This window comes from Catharus ustulatus, chromosome 3, assembly GCF_009819885.2.
Source record: "Catharus ustulatus isolate bCatUst1 chromosome 3, bCatUst1.pri.v2, whole genome shotgun sequence".
In the NCBI taxonomy this organism is placed as follows: Eukaryota; Metazoa; Chordata; class Aves; order Passeriformes; family Turdidae; genus Catharus; species Catharus ustulatus.
In genome coordinates, this window is record NC_046223.1 from 99,602,218 (window position 1) to 99,622,524 (window position 20,307).

The 20,307-nt window shown below is 37.3% G+C and overlaps 1 protein-coding gene across 4 annotated transcripts in view; it reads left to right on the forward strand.

Annotated features, from left to right (window-relative positions):
- Window positions 1-20,307, forward strand: part of SNTG2 (syntrophin gamma 2) — a 218,087-nt gene that overhangs the window by 169,536 nt on the left and 28,244 nt on the right. For all 4 annotated transcript variants that reach the window (XM_033056798.1, XM_033056799.1, XM_033056800.1 and 1 more), the window contains 3 exons: window positions 7,740-7,856; window positions 16,257-16,328; window positions 19,674-19,883. In XM_033056798.1, the coding sequence (XP_032912689.1) occupies window positions 7,740-7,856; window positions 16,257-16,328; window positions 19,674-19,883 (399 nt within the window). The remainder of the gene's footprint in view (window positions 1-7,739; window positions 7,857-16,256; window positions 16,329-19,673; window positions 19,884-20,307) is intronic.

The window sequence follows — 20,307 nt, forward strand, 5'->3', positions numbered from 1 at the left end:
CTTTGTTAGATTTGGGACTCAGTTTTCCAAAAATACATATTACTGGATTTATTTTTATTTTTTATGAAAGTAAATCAGCCAATTCTCTCTCTGTACATATAAAAATACTTGCAATGGTTTTTGGTTCATTTGCTGGATAGTTTTTTATGTGTTTAAGACTAAAACTTTTATAATGATTATTTCAGGGGACTTGTGTCTGCCAAGTGACATGTTGAAACATTAGGAAAGGGCAAACATTATGGATACTGAATAAAGAAGGCGAAGTTGGACAAAGACTAGTCAATTTTATTTCAATCCCTGTGAAGAAATTTGAAATAAATAAACAAAATACCTGTGGAGCAGAAAGATGACAAATAACTGTCCTGAAGGATTTGTCAATAACAAATAGTGACAACCAATCTAATTTTCTTTTGTGAACATGTAACATACCCTGTGGATGTGTGACAGGAGGTTGCTGCAACATCTTGATTCCAGCAAGGTTTTTGACAACTTCTGACATTAAAATATTTTAAACAAGTATTATACGGATTTGGCTGTATGGATGTTGTTGGATAATCCAATATTAGGTATAGATGGTTCACTTTCAAAACTGACATATTGACTAGAAGTGGTGAAGAGGTGTGACCTGGATCCAGTTCCCTTGAATACCACCTTTATAGTGAGTTAGTGAAAGCCTACTAATTTTGCAGACATTAAGCTTTAAAATGTACTGTTAAACTCATGAATGATTTTGTCATATTGAAGAATGAGTCTGAAAACCAGGGTTGAAGCCAATTAGGACAGGGTATATATGCAAGAATAATTAAGTAGATGTGAAAGACTGGGAAAAACTTAAGAGATTGTTACTAGAAAATGCTTAATGGTTATCTGAGAGGGTAAATTCTTTTAGAGAGGTTTGGTTCATCCACCATTGTCTTACTAAAACTCAGAGATGCCCCTGTCTGCAGAAGCCAGTCAGATAGAGATAATATGAAAAACAACAGGTTCATTTTTGGGAATTATTATTATGGTTTATTATTACAGTTTATTATTACAGCAGCATGTTGTAATCAGGTACAGGGTTGACCAACAGAGACCCCAAAAACTTGCATTCCTTAGGTTTGCTGGCATTCCTTTTCTCACCCTTTCCCCCTCTCCCAAATAAGGAATTCACCCACACTTTACTTCCTCCATTGGCCCTTCTTTTGTCCAAATTTTACATGCTCATTTGGTTATTTCAGCCTTAATCTGTGATACCACCACAACTGCCTGTAAGTCAGTTTTCATTATCTTTTAGAATTCTTCACCTGTTATTCACTTTCTTTTAGTGTATTTCACTTTCTGGTTTATCCCCTCATATGTGTTTATCCCCTCGTTGGCTTCAGCTACCAGCCAACTTCTCCCTTCACATCGTGAGCGATGTCCAGCAGTTTCTCACACTGTGACCTTGCAATTTAACATCAGGCCAGGCTGGCTGCTTACCTGCATGCCAGAACAGCCGTGTCTGCTGGGTGGCTTTTGAGAAAGGTGGGTATTGTGTACTGTATCTAAGCCAGTTACTGCAAGACATGCAAAGTGTTCCTGTTGCTGTAAGGCCTTGGCAGCAATACTGCCTCTGATTTTGTGCACTATGTTTCTAAAAAGGTACTGACCAGAGGTTTTCTGTAGCTTCTATGGACAGGCTGAAAGAAATACAGATGTTTGAAAGGCATATTCAATGATGAAACTTTGTGCTTAGAGAAACATGTGAAAAGCAGCAAAAAAATGATGTCACAGGACCTACATATCCTTATTAATGGTTTTTTGCTCAATTTGTGAATTGAGTAAGCTTTTTTAATTCTTCGACTCTAAGGTGAAAATCATTTGAGTCTTTAGTGGATAAGGCAAAAAAAAAAGTCTGAAACTGTGATTACCGCAAGACTGATTCATGCTTGACATGAGAAATAAAGTGCTAGAATAGATTACTGAGAGAAAATAGGAAGCCTCAACTAGCAGAGGTCTTGAGAACATTAAGGAAGAATTTTTTAGAAACAAAATAGGTATCATGAAGAGAGTAGGGTACTAAGTTTTTCAGAAGCCTCTTTTCTACTCTCAGTTTGATAAAGATCATAATTCTAAATAAGAAACTTTTCAAATATTAAAGGTTTTCTCATTGTTCCTCATAGCAGAGCTGCTGCTGCAGGCATGCCATGAATACATTTGCCTGGCTTCATTCTGCAGCATACAAGAAACCCTGCACCTAGTCTTGAAATACAATTTTTTCTTCCTATTTTTTTTCCAAAACAGAGAAAAATGTTTTTAAAAATATAGTGTATAGCAATAAAATTACAGTAATTTCACAAATACAAGCCGCACTGAGTATAAGCCGCATCTCTGGGTGTTGGCAAATATTTCATTCTTTGTCCATAAATAAGCCGCACCCGAGTATAAGCCGCTCTGTCGTTCACAGCGAGGACCCACGTGCAACAAAGTTGCCAAATGGTAACAGAACTGCGGCAGGGTGGGGTTTACTGGCCCGCTCGGGGCTGCTGACGGGGCCAGGTAGCCCAGCCCGGCGCTGCCACTCGGCAGGGCCGCTCGGGGTCGGCCACCGCTGCCGCTGGGCTCGGTCACCACGGCCCGGCGCTGCCCCGTGGTGGCAGGCAGGGACGGAGCCCCACCCACTCCCGCGGCGGCGGGCGGGGACAGAGCACCCTGCCTCCTCCCTGAGCCGCAGCAATGGCGGCGTGGGGCCCCCGCCGCCTCCCCAAGCCACGGCAATCGTGGCACGGGGCCCCCCCCGTCTCTCCCCCGGGTTGCGGCAGAGGAGGGAAGGAGAGAGCTCTCCCTCCTCTCTCCCCGACCCCCGTGCTGCCTGCAGGCAGCCAGGCTCCACCCGCGGCGCAACAGAGTAACAATTTGTAACAATCGCGAAATGCCGGCTTTGCAGCTGCTCGGCTCAGCACCCTGGCTGGCACTTCTGATGTTGTAAATGTCAGAAAATTATCCACATATTAGCCGCTTCTGAGTATAAGCTGCATTTCCGGTTTGGGAGCAAAATATTAGTCAAAATGGTGCGGTTTGTATTCATGAAATTACTGTACTTTATCCTAATGGTTAGTCTGGAAAAACGTAGGTTCTTGAAGACTATAATTTTACAACTTACACCTGTAGAAAGAGAGCAGGACTAAATTCCTTTAAGCATAAAGAGACCACATAGAGATAGAATTGAAATCTTATTTGAATTTTTTACTTTATTTATGTGGGAGGACAGTTTTTTGTTTCCTAATTTCCTAATGAAATTGCCTTGATTTGCTTCATAGACTTCTTCTGGTAGCTCAGATCCTCAATTGAAAAACTTACACTAGCAAAAGAAGTACCAGATAAAAACACTAAACTTTTTAATCTCTAGTCAGCTAAAATGCAGTCCTGCGAGGTAAATATGCTCTATGAGATAAAGAGCTATAGTTTGAAATGGTTTCTTCTTTATTTTTCCACTTGTTGTTTGTGTAATATTGCTAAAATACAAAGCAAATGTCTAAGAAAAAAAAAATTGTGAAGAATGTAAGTTTTCCATTTTTCTTTAATTTGGTTAGTTTCTGTTGCATAAATAGTGCTACTGGTCTGCTAGAATATAAGAATGCACAATCGGTAAGGCAACTTACTGGTTGTCTGTAACTCCCTTTAAGACAGAGTTTTGTGCTTTGTGTTGGAACCCTGAGAGTTTTGAACTTTCTGTGCTTTATAGCACTGACTCCCAAAGGAACACTGCTTTTGACGAGGCCTTAGAGAAGGCTTCCAAAATTGAGTGATGGAGGTGGAATCCCTGGTCTGTAGTTTGAATAGAAGTGTGTAATTTCACATGGTAAAGGGTTTGGAATTTGGATTTTTAGAATATAGTAATAGGTATGGGACAAGATGGAGGTTCTGGGGCATTGGCTTCTTCTTGGTTTTAGGTGGTACTTTTTTAATTGAATAAAAAGTGCTGCAGTGCGGGTCACAGGCATTTGGGCATTGGGTCAAAAGTATAAATAATATAGAGGTTAGTTTTTAATTGGACAGTTAGGCTTTAAAAGACCTTGTAGTGAGAGAGCTACAGGTCCATTTTTTCACTTTCAGCTTGTTAGCTAGAAGTGCTGTAGCACTCACCATAACATAGATAAGAATTAATAAACAACTGAGTCTGAACACAAAACCTTGTCTCTCACGCTTCAATCCCAAGTCTAACTGAAGGTAGAGGAAAAAAGAAAATAATAAGTGGTGCCCTGTATGAGGAGTTACATGAAGAGCTGCAAGGGTTTTCTCTAGTCTTTGATCTGCTGCTTCTAGAAGTTTCTCGAATTGTTCTCCCAAGGCGTTTGCTTGGATTGCTGTCACATGTTGAGGAGTACCTATCTTGCTGCAAGCCTTGCTACCTGAAGCAAAATTAGCTGTGGATCAGGCAAAACACTAATTATGTGTTTGCAAAACTCAAGCTTCAAAGCAAATGGGGATGTGCCACTCCATCACTGCATTGCCTTTCCACTCCTTGAGTCACTTTGGACTCTAACTCGAACAAGAAGGCTGTAACAAGTAAAAGTGAGAGACATCAGGTCCAATTTACCAACCTCCTTGTAAAAACAAGGAAGCAATACATAGAAGTTATTATTGCTACCCAAAAGGACTTGTAATCTGAATTTTGCCCAAGCAGACAATGCCTGGAAAGATTCATGAATTCAGATACATACCTATCTTCACAGTTCCCTTCAGCACAGTGTGGATATGTTGCTATTTGTAGTGTTCAAACTGTGCCCAGCTTGGAGTTATAAATTTCACTCTTGAACTACAGCACATAAAAGACTTGAATGTCATAATTTCTAAATTCCTCTAAACTTTGCTCTCTAGAACATTTTATTTTGAATAGTAACCATTCAGACATAACTGAATGCAACCGATGTACAATGGAAACCAGCAATGGAATATATCAAAACTTACAACATTCCAATCTTATTTTTTTTATTTTTAGTTCAACTTTTTGTATGTGTAAGGATTGCTTGCCTCCTCTCCCAGTCCTGCCTCATTAGCTGCTTTTTCCAAAATATGCCATCTACCACTTGTTTTGGAAAAGAACCCCCCACCCCCAAAATTATTTAAGGTGTCTCAAGATGTACTTCTCATTGCTTTCTTAATTTGTTGTAGTTCCCTTGTGCCTCATGGTATCACACTGGTTCTTAACTTGCAGGTCAGTCTGGCATCTCTTGTAGATTCTTATCCTACTTTATTTACAAAAGTACATCTCTCTGTTCTGACATGTCATGCATAGAGATCTACTTCATTTTCTTTCTTCAATTCCCTCCTGAGTGTTTTACACCATTTACTTTTCATAAGTATTTAACTTAAAGTACCATATACAAAAAAGGAACTGACTTTTATTACATTTAACACATTAAATTTCTAGTCATTGTAGCAGCTAGATGTTTTATTGCTGTAGGAAAACAATAAGTGCAAATAAGAACTTTCATTTATCTGCTGTGATTGGATTACATTTTGTTAGTGACTTGTTTTATCTCCTTGTAATGAGTGCTATTGCTCATTTCCTTCTCACAGGAACTTTTGGAAAGTGTATTAGAGCATATTAGAAACTTAATAATATATCAATGATATATGGGTAATTTTCAAATAGTAGTGAAAGCAGCACTGAGGAGGGACAGTTTATAGTATAACGCCTTATGAGCACACCTGAAAACTTCAAATGGCAGGTTTCTGTAGCAATTATGTTGAGATTAACACAGCTGGCATCACCACCAATCCACCGATTGTTAGAAACTTTACATACCTTCTTTCAATGAACTTTTTTCTAGCAACTGTGACTCCTCTCATAGGCAGCTCCACATTGCTCTGACTCTTTCTCTCCTGTCTGCATAACTGGCTAAACCCCAAGCTGTCCTGGCCACCCAACCCTGACTGTCCCTCACATGACCACATGTCTCTCACCTCCTCACAGCACAGCCATCCCAAACTGCAGCAGACTCTAGATCTCAAACTCAAACTGCAAATGTAAGTAGTGGCCAGCTAACCCAGTCTTTTATAACACCCAAGCTCATTGGGCAAGCACAGATGTTTCCACTCCTCAGTAATCAGAACAGGTGTAAGTCATGAGGAGAGATTGCCTTCTGCACTGTCCTTTCAACCTATCTTCCCACAGGTTTCAATCAAAAAAACTGTATATCTTTATATCCCAGACTAACATTCCCACCCATGTACCAAGATCCAATTAAAATCTCAGTAACCCAGTAAACCACAGACAGCTTCTCATTGAGTACCAACTCTTGTTTGCTTTTGTTCTGTACAGATTTTGTTAAACTGAATTCTTTCTCCTTTTCTGAGGTCTAAAAGACCATTAAAGAAACCAGTCAATAAGAAAGAAATATAGAAAGAAAGTAAAAACCACCAAAATTATATTGGATATCATTCTTTTTGTCTGTTATTTGATATTAAGACCCTGATAAACTAAATATATAATATAATTATAGTAGAGTATCAACAACAATATTGTAATTCTTTTTTAAGTAATGCGATATTTGAACATCTTGTTTCTACACTTATGCTGGCTGCTACAGAATCAATGTTTTGATGAGAGTAATTCAATTTACAGAATAGCAAATCAAGAACTGGAAGGGCTACTGTATTTATTTTGCTGTTTCTTAGATCTCCTTAAAATGTTAGTGCTGGAGCTCAGTAGAACAAAATGGATTGTCTGGCTCAACATACTGATTTATTGATAAACTGATTGATGAAAGACATAATTGATACATTAAATACCAACATTAGAAAACAATTTATGAAGTTTTCATGATATAAGTATGAACATTCATCCATACAATTAGCTAGTGCTGTGGCATTTCTTCCCCGTGTAACTCATTACTGTCTGTAAGTGTAGCCTTAGTTCAAAATGAGCAAGCTGCTCAGCAATACTTGTACATTCAGTTTGGTGATTTACTCTAGATTTAAGTACCGGTTTCAAGAGCAATATATTCCTCTTAATGTATGCAAATGAAGCCTGGAATGTATCTTTCTTCTTTATTTTTCAGTAAAGCCATTAATGATGTTCTGCTACCACACTACGGCATTATTTTTATAACATTCCTTTATAAATTTGTATTTACCTCAAAAGTGAAGCATGCAATTTTAATTCTTCATTTCATTTTTTCTTAACATTAATATATCTGGAAAATAAAAGCATGCATTGTAACACTGCTAACATTGTGTAACCACAGAATTTGATATCTAATTCTTCAAAAACATAAATGTGATAATGTGTATATGAAAAAAATGTATGAACTCTGAAAGACAAGTTTGACAAAGACTTTGTTAACAGTTGAAAACATGAGCCTGGTGAAAGCTGTTTGATTTCAGATAACTCTAGTGATTTGTTTAGAGATATTTCTTTAGAGGTATGTGTAATAGAAATCTCGGTATGTCCAAGTTTTGACACTGCTATAGATAAAGTATTATGGTTTTCATAAACTGCTGAACTACTTCGCTACACATAGGTTTTCTGCTGGCTCAAATGAGAGTCTGCATAGGTGGCTTTTAAAACAGGGATTATTTCAGATAAGGCTCAGACTACCTGTACTACAACTTTAAGTCACTTCGAGGACTTCTGACACACTGGCATGATACTTCAAGACGCTTCAAGAATATGGAAATGGTTGGAAGGCATTCTACCAAAAACAACTCAAAACCACTCTTATGATCCGCTGAGAAAGAGAACTTTAATTTTCAATTCTTTTCTTTTACAGGTCATACATATGGGATGGGTAAATGAGAGACTTGAAGGAACTGATTCATCTCAGCTCTACAAATTCAAGTTTCTGGCCCTGAAGGGTTCATCCTTCTACATTTTCAGCACTCCACCGGTAAAAAAAATGATATTTTTGTGTCAATTGCATTGTAAATGGAAACTTGTTTGTTACATCTGGGTTTGTTTTCCTTTATCAAGTGAAGTTTTTAGCTGAGATTTCAATGCAAGTTAAAGCCACAGAAGCCAATAAACTGCAGATATTTAGCCTCTTTCAAGGTCCTCTGAAAAGCTTGCTGTATCTGGATAGTGTAAAGAATTCCTTGTGGGATGTTTAGTTTTTTGAAGTTGTCAAGGTCAGGTTTTATTTTGGTTGATTAGGCCTAATATTTCTTCCCTTATTTATTGTAAGGTATTATGTAGATGTAACGAGCTGGTAGTTACTCTGCTTTCTGAAAGACAAGATGCATCATCAAATAAATCATCCATAACATTGTATAATACTTGTGGATTTTTCACACAAGCAAGGGATTGATGTGCTAAGTGTACAGTTTGACCAAGTGTTGCTTTGATAATTTATGTACCTCATAACATGAATGCTGCTTCACAACAGGTGCTTTATCTAATATTTTTCTAAAAAATTAATTCAGAAGGGTGAAACAGAAATGAGCTGTAGAATTCAAAACTGTTAAAATAAATTACCAGTACTTACTACATTTTTAATCCTTTCATTTTTGTCCAGAAAACCTTCGCTTTTAACAAATCATAAAAGAATAAAATGTAGACTTAGAACGCAGTTTCAATTATACAGCTTGCTTACAGTTTTGCTCAGTCTCTCAGTTTTGTCTGCTGATCCAAAGAAAATCTGTTCCTTTAGATGCGTGCTCTCTGCAGTACCTTTGGGAAGTACATACTTTTCAAAAGTTGTTTATGAACCTCAATGAAATGCAATGGGTAAAATTTCCCCCTCTCTAGGTTGACATCCAATGATTCCAATGAATCCAATGATTCCAATTAACTTCAAACATTCTAAAATGGCCAGAAGTATTCTTTTTTAAATGATGCAGTGTATCTGGGGAAAGCAGTGGGTTTCCACCTCTAAAAATTGGGGGTTTCATATGTTAAGACAAGGAATTAAAATGTGATTGAATTACTAAAATCTAATTGAAATGTGAAAACTATGCAGAAATATTAAACAAATAAATAACACACCACAAGAATGATTTTCCTCTATAAATTTTAGTGATTTTCTTCAGACTTGTTTCTAAGACATATTTTTGAAATAATTAAAATTATACATCTATATGATACTGCTTTGGGATAAACTACTTCATTTACCGTTTTCAGCACTCTCTTAAGAACAGACAAGTGGGGGTGACTGGTAGTATAAATTACTTCCCAGATTCAGTTATGCTCTTACAAATTTTTTTTTAGGAACCTTGGCTTCTAAAAAATGAACAAAGGTGATTCCTTTGATCAATGTGTTGTGTCACCTCAACACTATGATGCACCAGTAAATGTGACAGAGTCCATAAAGCATAAAACTTGTTCATCAGTTTTTTTGCTCTTTTAACATTCTTTTATGAGGGGACAAATCCCCAAAAACTAAACACCAAATTAACCGTTTCCAGCAAGCCCCTATCTTTTGCTGTCGCCCTTCCCTGTGGCTCAATCCAGGATCCCACTGCAGTGCAGCCCCGCAGCACAGCTCCAGTGCAGCTCCAGTGCAGCCCTGCAGCGCAGCAGGGCCAGTGCAGCTCCACAGCCATGCCCTGCCCAGCCATGGCCCCACACACCAAGGCCAGCCGAGGCCCATTGTCATGGCCTGGATGGCTTTAATATGGTCGAAGCTAAAGAGTCAGGAAGGGCCTTTGTATGGGTTCCACAGAGATGTTTATTTCAGCCACACACGTGGACAGTCCAGGGTCAGAGGCAAAGACAAAGGCAGACTTTGTGGTGAGGGTCCAGGTTCAGTACATGGGATATTCAGGGCAGGGGGAGCATCAGAGACAATTACCAGGAGACATGGGGACGGCACAAAGATGGGGTTGGGGCATGGGAGCCAAGGGGGAAACAGAGTGGGAGTGACCCAAAACAAAGGGACAGGGAGAGGGCACGGGCCGACCAAGGGAACGGAATGGAGATACGTGGGCATTTGCTGTGAGAGAAGCCTCTTGTGTCTCCCTGACTAGGGAATGCCTCTCAGGGTCTCCACAGCCCATGTCTGGGCCCAGCCTGTGGCTGCTTCCAGAGCGATGACTGGGGCTGCCCAGTCCCCATGGCTGCCCTGCTCCTGCTGGGGTAGGTACTGGGCCTTGCTGGGGTGGAGGCCACTGCATCATGGCAGCCCGTGTGGCACTGGTTTCTTACTGGGGCCAAAGCAGAGCTATGTTTGTGCTGATGCTGAGCAGGGCTGGTGCAGCGTTTCTGTTCTTACTGCTCACCCAGCAAACAGCCTGGGGCTGGGGCTGCGGGGGACACGGCCAGGATAGCTGATTCGAGTAGGCCAAAAGGGATTTCCATGAAATATGTGCCATGAAACATCATTCTCAGCAATAAAAAAATGGGGATTTGGTCTTCAAAACTTCATTGCTTGAAGGATGGCTGGACATTATTATGCTTGGGGTGAGCAGTGTGCAGTTGCCTCACTTATTAGATTGTGCTCTTCTTGCCTCATGCGTTTTCTCACTTTTGCTCTTCATTTTCTCTCCCATCCCTTAGCAGGGGGATGGGGAGTTAGTGAGGGACTGTGTGGGTGTTTGGTTGTGTGACAAGGCCAGTCCACTGCAGGGCCATGAGCTGGACCCTGCCCTGCCAGACCTGGAGAGCTCCCATGGCACTGGTTCTGTGTCACGTGTCCCAGCTCTGTAGCTGGAAACACAAAACTGCATGGAGCTCTTCCACTTTTTTTAGAGATATTTGATGCTACTGCTCTTACTATTGCTCTTACCGAGGTTTGGTTTTTTACTCTCTTAAGCAGGAATAAAACTAAAAAATATTGTTCAGTCACAAAAATACAGATGTTTCAACTTAAGGTACAGATAAACTTGTTAAGATAAACTTGTTAACAAGATGTTAAACTTGTTAAGATACAAGATACATGTTGCTACTGCTATTTGTATTCCGAATCAACATTGCATATCAGTATATCAATACAGTGTGCACAGAGCAGATGACCTGTAAGTTCTACTTATCTTTATCCATAGTTTTACAACTCCTTGTGAAACGGTGTAGTACAATTTCAACTCTTTTTCATTATGTGTAAAAGATGATGTCAATGTAAATACAACTACTAATTTTCATAAGAATGGAAAACTCAGTTTTCTATGAGCAAAAACAAATTGTGGAAAAAATATGGATATTATACTATGGAATCACTATGACAAGTAATATTCTATTTGTACGCTATTTCTACAATATCTCAGATGGTGATTCCAGAAATGCAGAGGCTTCACCATGGAAATAAATATCAAGAATGGTGTGTGGTCTTTTTCCAGCCCTGAAGTGGCTTATCTGATTGTATTTAAGAAATTTATAGATATAATTTACAGACTGCTGTATTAGAAGATGACCCATGAAAACTGTATGTCTGAAAAACACCATTGAACCAATATAAATTATTCTTGTGCCAATTTTAATATACAAACAGTACTTTATTATGTTTTAAAAGCCTCTATAAAATTCCTGTCAATTTTCAGATATTGGAAAAGTTCTTGTGGGAACCCAGGACATCCCTCTGGATGCCTTGGATGGCTTGAGCCCCTAGCAGGGGGCTCAGAAGCCTTGGTACAGAGCCCAAGACCCCTGTACCTTTGATTTTAACCCCTGGGAAAAATTAACACCTTTGCATGAAGAGTTACAAGTCACAAAAAATGAGTATAAGTTATTTTATCACAAGGTGAAAAAGTAAATTTTAAAGATTTTTTAGAATAGGGGTCTGGGGTCAAGACAGAGGAATTTGGGCATGTTCTGTCCTTCTTTCTCCTTTTTCTTAGCATCCATCTTCTGGGTGATGTTGGCACTTTTAGATTGGTTTAGAGTAGAACTAGACTGTACAATATAAGTGATAGATACTGGAAGATAATTGTAAATAATGTTTATGTAGTTAATCGTATAAAAAGATAATACCGCTGTGAAGGTGGGCAGTGTGCCTTGGACTGACCTGCTGAACGGATCACAACTGGTCAGGGAAAGAACTTCTTAGGTTGGATAAAATAAACAACCTCTGGAAACTGCAGAAGACGACTCCTGACTCTTTCTCCGGTGCTTGGGCTGGGACTACAGAGACTTTTAACATACCCAGGTGGTCGTCTTGAGCTCCTGAGACACCACCGACATTAAGTTCTAAATTGATATCCCAGAAGAAATTGAGGAAAAAGTATTCCAAATTGTCATTCAAATTCAAACTATTTCTTATATCCTTGGCAATTTTCAGAAATTACAGTAATTTCGCGATTATAAACCGCACCTGATTATAAGCCACATGTCCGGGTGTTGGCAATGTTTAGGTCTTTGTCCATGTATAAGCTGCACCGGATTATAAACCGCATTTTTGTTCACAGGGAGGACCCACGTGCAACAAAGTAACAAATTAGTAACAGAATCACGGGATCACTCACCCTGGCCTGGCACTGCCCCGCGGTGCCGGCAGGAGGGAGGCATGGAACCCGCTTGCACCTGCGGCGGCAGCGGGAGGGGGAGGCACAGAGCCCCCGCCTCCCCCCCGTGCTACCGGCGGCACGGAGTTCCCCACCTTCCCCCCGGGCCGCGGGGCTGGCAGGAGGGAGCCCCCTGCCTCCCCCGCCCCCTGCGCTGCTGTCACGGAGCCCACCTCCACCCGCTGCGCAACAGAGTAACCAAGTTGTAACAATCGCACAATCCTGGGTTTTAGTGGCAGGTGCTCGGCACCTCAACTTGCACTTCCGGATTGGGAAATTTCAGAACTTTTTTTATATATTGGCCGCTCCTGAGTGTAAGCCACATTTCCGGGTTGGCAGCAAAATTTTAGTCAAAATGGTGTGGCTTATCATCATGAAATACTGTAATTTAATGTTTTTATGTAATATGGGCTAGATGTCGGGGATATTTCTACTGTTTCATTTTTTATGTTTTCCTTATAGTTTCAAGTAGCCATATCCTTACCTCTGCTGTGTTACCCTTAATTTCAAAACTATCTTTTTGGATGTGATTGAATAAATAGCAGTGAAGTGATTTAACATGAAGGCAGCTAGACAATCACTGCATGTGCTATTTATAATTTTAAGGAAAGAATAAATAGAAGAATATTGTGAAAGGAACAGAAATAGTTCCACATTTGACAGTATAGAGAAACTTGCACAATGTAAATAAGACAAGCAGTGTTTTGAATGTGGCCATGTAACTTCTAAATACTTCTGCTAATTTACATTACACAAGATGTCAATGTAACATACTAGGAGAGAGGTGGAAATAAGTTGGAGAACTTAGACTTGACCCTGAACAGTTTTGGTGAACTTTCTATCTCTGCACACAAGTCTATATTTTGGTTTTAACAGGATTTGCTAGGATCTAACTGTTTTAATGTGTTTTGTATCACCTAATTTGAGTTGTTGGGACATCTTTAGACTTCTTACAATGCTATATCGTAGTTCATCTCAGGAACAGGCCTTGATTTATTCTTTTCCTTTTTAATACGTTACAATATTTTTTTTTAATTATTCTCAGTTTATTTTTTTTCCATTAAGGAGTGAAGACCAGTGAAATTAATTACCTTTACCTAGCAGTATTTAATCTTCTCCTTAGACCTTTTTAGTACTTCTAGGTAGATTGGATGCTTCTGCTTAATTCTCAGATAATGCAGCATTTGCTGTATTCCAGTAATAAATACTATGGACACTTTGATTTTTTTTTTCCCCTTACATTTTACTCTTCAAATTTATTCAAATGTGTTTAATATCTCGGGGGGTTCTGGAGACTTCTAGAATCAGATTCTGTGTTCAGAGAAAGTCAAAGAGTGTGTTATGTTAATTTGAGTTTGGTGAGTTTTGAAGTATAATTCTCTTTTACATTCACCCTATATATCTTTATTCAGTGGTGATGTCTGAGCGGGCATGAAAGTCTTTTATGCCTGTTTTATAAATGCAGAGTTCTCTTCTAGGGAGTAACTTTGTGAACTAATTGTTTACTGCATGTGTGTGTCAAAATGAGTTTAACTATATTGTTTTCTCTTTATTTTAAAACATAACTTTTTAAGAAAAGCCAATGATTAACACACATATTTAAAGGTAAGTGTGTTTGGAATACAAGTTTGAACTGATGCTGAGATCACTGAGTCTGTGTAAAGCTAGATTTTACAAGTTTGCTTACTTTCAGAACTCCAATGTAATGGAGTTTTAAACCATGAGGAAATTGCAGAAACTCATCCTAAAGTAAAAAGTACTTCTGCAACACTTGGGACTTTTGTAACACTTTGTAGCTATTTCACTCTTTCATTAGAGACTTAGAATTGTAATTTCAGGTTCCTATTTTTTGTAACTCTGTTTGGTTTTATTGTCTTTCTGATCAGCTCAGTGTTACCTGTGAGTTTACAAATGTCTTAGTTTTGCAATATTCCTAAAAGGATTAATGTAGCTAAATGTCTGCAGAACCAAGTATTCAATACATACTACACTGGGTTAGCTGAGGAGTTGGTCTGCCAATAATATAATATCATTCAGCTCCTCTTGGTCATAAATTCATGTCGTAGGCAAACACGAATTAAAGTAGAAGCTTACTGAATGCAAATTGAAACTCTCATGTATTTGACACTATTTCTGAAAGTGTCTGAACTAAAATAATATGAATGCAAGCATGTTTCATTAAGTCATTCTGAATATAGCTGTTTGAAATGTTTTGTCAAATGCTTTGTAAAAAATAATAATACTGTCATACCAAGAAATTGCAATGTATAGAATATCTGCAGGATCAATTCCAAGGGGAAATAATGAGAAAAACTATTTCATTGTCTAAGAACTATTCTTGAGTATCTCATTTATCTCAGTTACTTATTACCCAATTATTACATGTGTCATGATGAATAACCTGCAATAAACTGGAACATTCCTTAAATCAAATGAAGGGTATTGCAATTTTCTTGAACTTTCCTGATTATTTCCAGCTTTTCTCCTTCACTGGGAGTATATGGTTATTTGTAGGTTTATTAAAAGCAAAGCAGTCTGTAACATTTTAAAGTTAGACATATTATGATAGTTCTGATAAAACTATAAATTATGTCAGCTGTCTGTTTACATTCTAATATTCCTTTGTAATATGTTTATTTTACCTCCTTAAAATTCGTCTCAACATGTCATTTGAATACCACTTGCACACAGTGGTATTCAGACTGTTTCACTTTGTAAGTATGGTAGCCTTTCTCTGACATACACAGGTAAAGAAAACCTTGGCTGTATAGGTGGCATCAGTTGTTACTGTCACTGCTTTCCTCTGCTGAAAAAGTCATATGAAGATACATAGCATCAAAAGATGAAAGAGATGCATGGAATAATGGGAAGAAGTCTGAAATATACAGAGTGAATTTAATGGCACAGCAGTGTCACCTTTGTCCATCATTAATAGTACAAAGAACCCCAAGAGTTAAAATTAATCTTCAGGAATCAAAAGAAATGATATAAGCAAATGACAGTCCATTCATAGCTCAACAGCTTTCAGGTGATAGCCCATGTCACCAAAGTCAGTTTCATAAACAGCAAATGAATCAGTGCTTATGCTTCTGTGTCTAGCCACTTACAGTGATGTAAGCAAAAATAAGGCATATTCTTACTGCATAAAAGTGGTTTGGTTTTTTGTTTTTTGGTTGAGTTTTTTTGTGCTATGTAGGCTAGCTACTGTTTTAAAAAGCAAACAGATTATCACATCATTAAGTAGAATTTTGGTTAAAACTTCAAACATCATTCTTGCTGCTCAGATTTTAACAGCCTGTCATGTCAACAGAGTAAAGTAATGAAATCAAAAGAAAAAAAACCAGGTGTTTTCATATTATTGAGCACACAATTGATATTAGTCTTGATTTTAAATACTGCAGTCACATAGTCGTTTTCCATTTTTAGAATAAATATTGAGTTATTGCCTCCCTAGTGCAGGCAAACTCAAAACTGAATTTAGGAATACATCTTGGTCTATTGATTGTAAGATTTTTTAATATTGAGACATGAAGCTGAATGACTGTGTTTGAGACTGAGTTCTCTGTGTTAGCATCTGAAGAAATAAAATTGCCTATGTAACTAACCATGGAGATTACAAAGAGGTTTCCATCATACTGGGAAAAGAAAAAATGAAATTATTTAAAACTTTTAATTCCTTTTTCTGTGAAAATGTAGTAGTATTTGACAATCTTTTCTAAATGCTGGATATTAAATGTAGCAATGTGCCTGTATTTAAAGGATCCAGTAGAATAATTATGGGCAAAACCTTTCTCATTTTTTTAATCTGAACATGATTTTCTAATAAAGAATGTGTTGATTTTATTTTTTTTATATTATAGGTAAGCACACTAGACTGGGTACGAGCTGAAAAAATCTATAACCTCTGTGAGGTTCTATTTAAAGTTCACAAGGTAGGTTTACCAATGGCTCCAATTATTATATTTAGTAAAGAAAGTTTACCTTTTCCTGTTGATAATAAACATAAATTAATCTTAATTAGGAATAACTAGCATAGAAACAGTTCATCTCTTTTTTTAAAAAATACTATTTGCAATTGCTAGTGCATTAGCTGTGCAAATATAAGAGAATATGGAAAATGGGTTAACCTCCAAGTGAGCAAATTACTAAAATCCTTTCTTATTGAAAAGCTGTATAAAGTATCTGTGAGACACACTGTTAAGCATAATGATATTGGCTTAATCACAGTGGGTCAGATTTTCAAGCAAACATAATGAAAAATGTTCTTGCTGTAATTATTGATCCATATAAAGATATTTTAGTAATTAAGAGCATTAAATTATGTCCCTATCATATCATTATCATTGTATCATATGTATTGACTGTTGTACCAAGTATTGTAGTGTGTTTTTCTTTACTAAGGGCAATATGTTGGGTTTGTGTCCCCTAGAATTAATTTCCTTCCCCCAACTAGACAAGTCTTATTTTCAGTCTAACTTGCCCTGATCAAAGATTTGGGGCAAAATCTTAGCATTTTGTGTGAATAATTGACTTACAGAATATATTTTCTAATAAATTGCATCAGATAGATTTTGTTCTCCAACAAAAACAAAACCTTTGCAGGTGAGATAAGGCTAATATGAGAGCCCATTTGCCTAGGAAAAAAAAATTCAAGAAAAAAAAATCCATCTTTTCAGATAAAGTACTGCTTCAGCGAAAAATTAAAGCTCCTCTTTAGTTCTCACCAGCTGCAGCCCTTCTCTTCTGCTTCTCCTTTGACCATGTACTGATGTCTTGGAAAAGGCAGTTTATTGCTGTTTCCTGTAAGAGATCTTGCACTGATGCAGAAGTGCTTAAGGTTTTTGGTTTGGCATTGAAGGTTTTTTAATTTTGGTTTTGGGTTTGGTTTTTTTTGTTTGTTTTTTGGTTGGTTTGGGGTGCATGGGTTTTTTATTTGTCAGGTTTTTTCCTGATGCAACAGTTACTCAGGACATGGGAAAGAAGTGTTTTGGCACTGCCATGGCAGGAAAACAGCAGTACTGGAGTTCAGGACTAGAGCTCAGCTCCAGAGGCACAGGAGAAGAGTCATATTCTTGTAGGCGTGGCATCATTTTGGCACCACCATGTCCCCATCTGGAAACATATGAGCAAATTCAGGTCCTACCCATCACTAAGATACCAACAAAAAGTAGATGTTCTGTCACAGATCATTTGTTTAGTCTCCTTCGTATCTTTTATCATTTTACTTGAAATATATACACATTAAGCCTTTTGAGAAGATTTTACTATGGCTTGGGTTTTGGTTTTGGTTTTTCTCCTATAAGTGCTGCTGCTAAATCTCAGTTTTTCCAGGAATATTATGGTAATTTCAAGGATATTCTGTCCTTAGAGCAACTTCTGCAGTACTTTTTCATGAAGAAAAAGAAGTGGGGAAATAAACTACCCAAGATTCAACTCTTTAATGTTCTTGACATTTTAATTAATGAATGCTTAATTACCAGTCTTCATGAATACGTAAGCCAAAGTGCAAAAGCTCAAACTGAGCTCCTTAACATCTTTTCTCTTGATTCTTTGGTATAAATGATGAGGCAAACAGAACAAATCAAAAAAATTGTAAGATATTAAGGTTTCTGCATTACATATAATAGAGTTATGTTGTAAAAGCTGCTATTTGGGGAGGGTGTTCTTAAGGACTTTCGGAAGTTGGTTAGAACAAGTGCAAAACTGTGGAAAAATGTGTTATTGTACCTTCTCCTGAAAGATGGATTTTAAGGAGAAGTGCTCTTTTTACACACCTAGTTGTAAACTTCTCATCTGTGTTCAAATATGGAAAATAAGAATTCAATGTGGAACTTTAATTTTAAAACATAATGTTTGATATATTTTAGATTTGGATACATATAAATACACAAATAAGTGAACTAAAATTCATTATTCATATATATATATATATGTATATATACATGTATATATAATATGCCCTTGCGTATTTCTGGTCATTTGGTGGTAACAACCAGATGATTTGAAATGTAATGTCTTGCATCACATATGTTTATTCTTATAGCTTGCCTCATAATTCAAACTCTTACTGTCATGCTGTACATTTTTAAAAGTCACTTGTCTTAAAAATATTTTATTTTCTTATATTGCCTGGTATTTACACATACAAATTTTAAAAAGTGTGCTAATACAGTAGTCTACAAGCCAGAATATGCAGCACTGAATCTTGAAGCAGATGTAATACCTGTCACTGCATAGCTGCTGAACACCAGAATATATTCATGAATTTTGTTCAATTTGCTTTTCAACAGAACAAAGGAATGTTGTAAAATAACTGAGCTTCATCAAGTCTGTTCTCTCCTCAGGCAGCTGCAGGGCCAACATAGTACTGTGTACCCTGGTGGCAATATGTGCTGCTGCCAACATGCCCCATGAATCATTGCTAATTATCTTGGGGTTTTTGTCTTTTCTGCCCCATGATATCACAGAGAAATGGGGATAGGGAATGCTTCCATCTTATAAGTAGAAAAAAAATAAATAAGCGTAATTTGGAAATTCAGGCTGTGAAGGTACTTAGATTTATAAATAGTAGCTTTTTTATTTAGTTTTCTTTTCCGCTATATTTATGTTAATCAATGAAGTATTGAAATATTAGGGAAGTTTCTTTTATTAATTTGGTTACATTTACATTACATCTATTGTGGGTGTATTTTTCATTATGAAAGTTTAATGCAAAGTTTCTCTTCTTTATGTTAAAAGTGATGGCAGGATCTTGCTTCAGTCTCCTTGTAGTTACAGAACAGCATTGACAGCTATTGGAGGACATACTCACGTTGTCATTTCCAGAATTAACCCTGGGGATGCTTGATAAATTGACTGCATTCCTCGGGGTTTAGTATATTGGAACCCAAGTGGAATGGAGTCATTAAAGCCTCCTGTAGAGTTGGTACATAACTCCTGGAATGTATTGAAACATTTAGGGATTTCCTTCTTTTTTCATTGTAAACAATATATCAGTACAAATTCATTTTAAATTATATATGTATTGCTTAGGTAATTTTGACAGTCTTTTGGAGCTGCAGTAGTAGCTTGGATTAAAAGATAGGGGATAAAGCAAATAAGAGGCAAAGAAAGAAGCTGTCTTTCACATAATTATTTAACTCCTAGAACATTTCTTCAACATAATTGTTGGCATCATGCCACAGTATATCCAAGTACCCATCACTTACAGAAGATAGTGTTGCTTCAATTGTTTGGTTTTGCCAGATGACGATCACATACTGAAATCTGTCTTTCAGCTCTGGCTTGCTGATGATTGCTGGCTACAAGCAAACTTGTATTTAGGTATTCACCAAGACTTCGATCTTGAAGACCAGAGGCCGTATTGTTTCAGTGTTATGGTTGGACATGGCAAGAGCCATTACTTCAATGTAGAGCTGGGCAGTGAATTGGTAGTGTGGGAGAAATCATTTCAAAGAGCAATTTTCTTGGAAGTTCAAAGAACAGGGGTAAGTAGTGAACAATTTAAATCATTTAATCTGTAAAACAAGTATAACAAGAGTTTAAATTCTTTGTATGTTTAATAATTGCATTCAGCTGATGTCCTCCATGACTAAGGATCTGAGTACATTGAATATACTGAAGACTTCTGAAAGCTTCATCATCACATCAATACTTCTCTGTCAATGACTGTGTAATAATAGTCAATGAGTATGCTATGACAGATTGAAAATTGAAAGTAGTCATTTGTAAGTTTACCTTGATTATTAAAAACTGGAAATTAATACATTTTACCACTGGAAAACTCTCAGGAGTTTTGAACATTTTCTTCCAGAAAACTAATTTTCCTCACACATAAGGTAAATATGTTATGTTTTACATAAAGATTCTGTATTCAAAGAAGAAATATTTTGCTCTTATATTATTAATTGT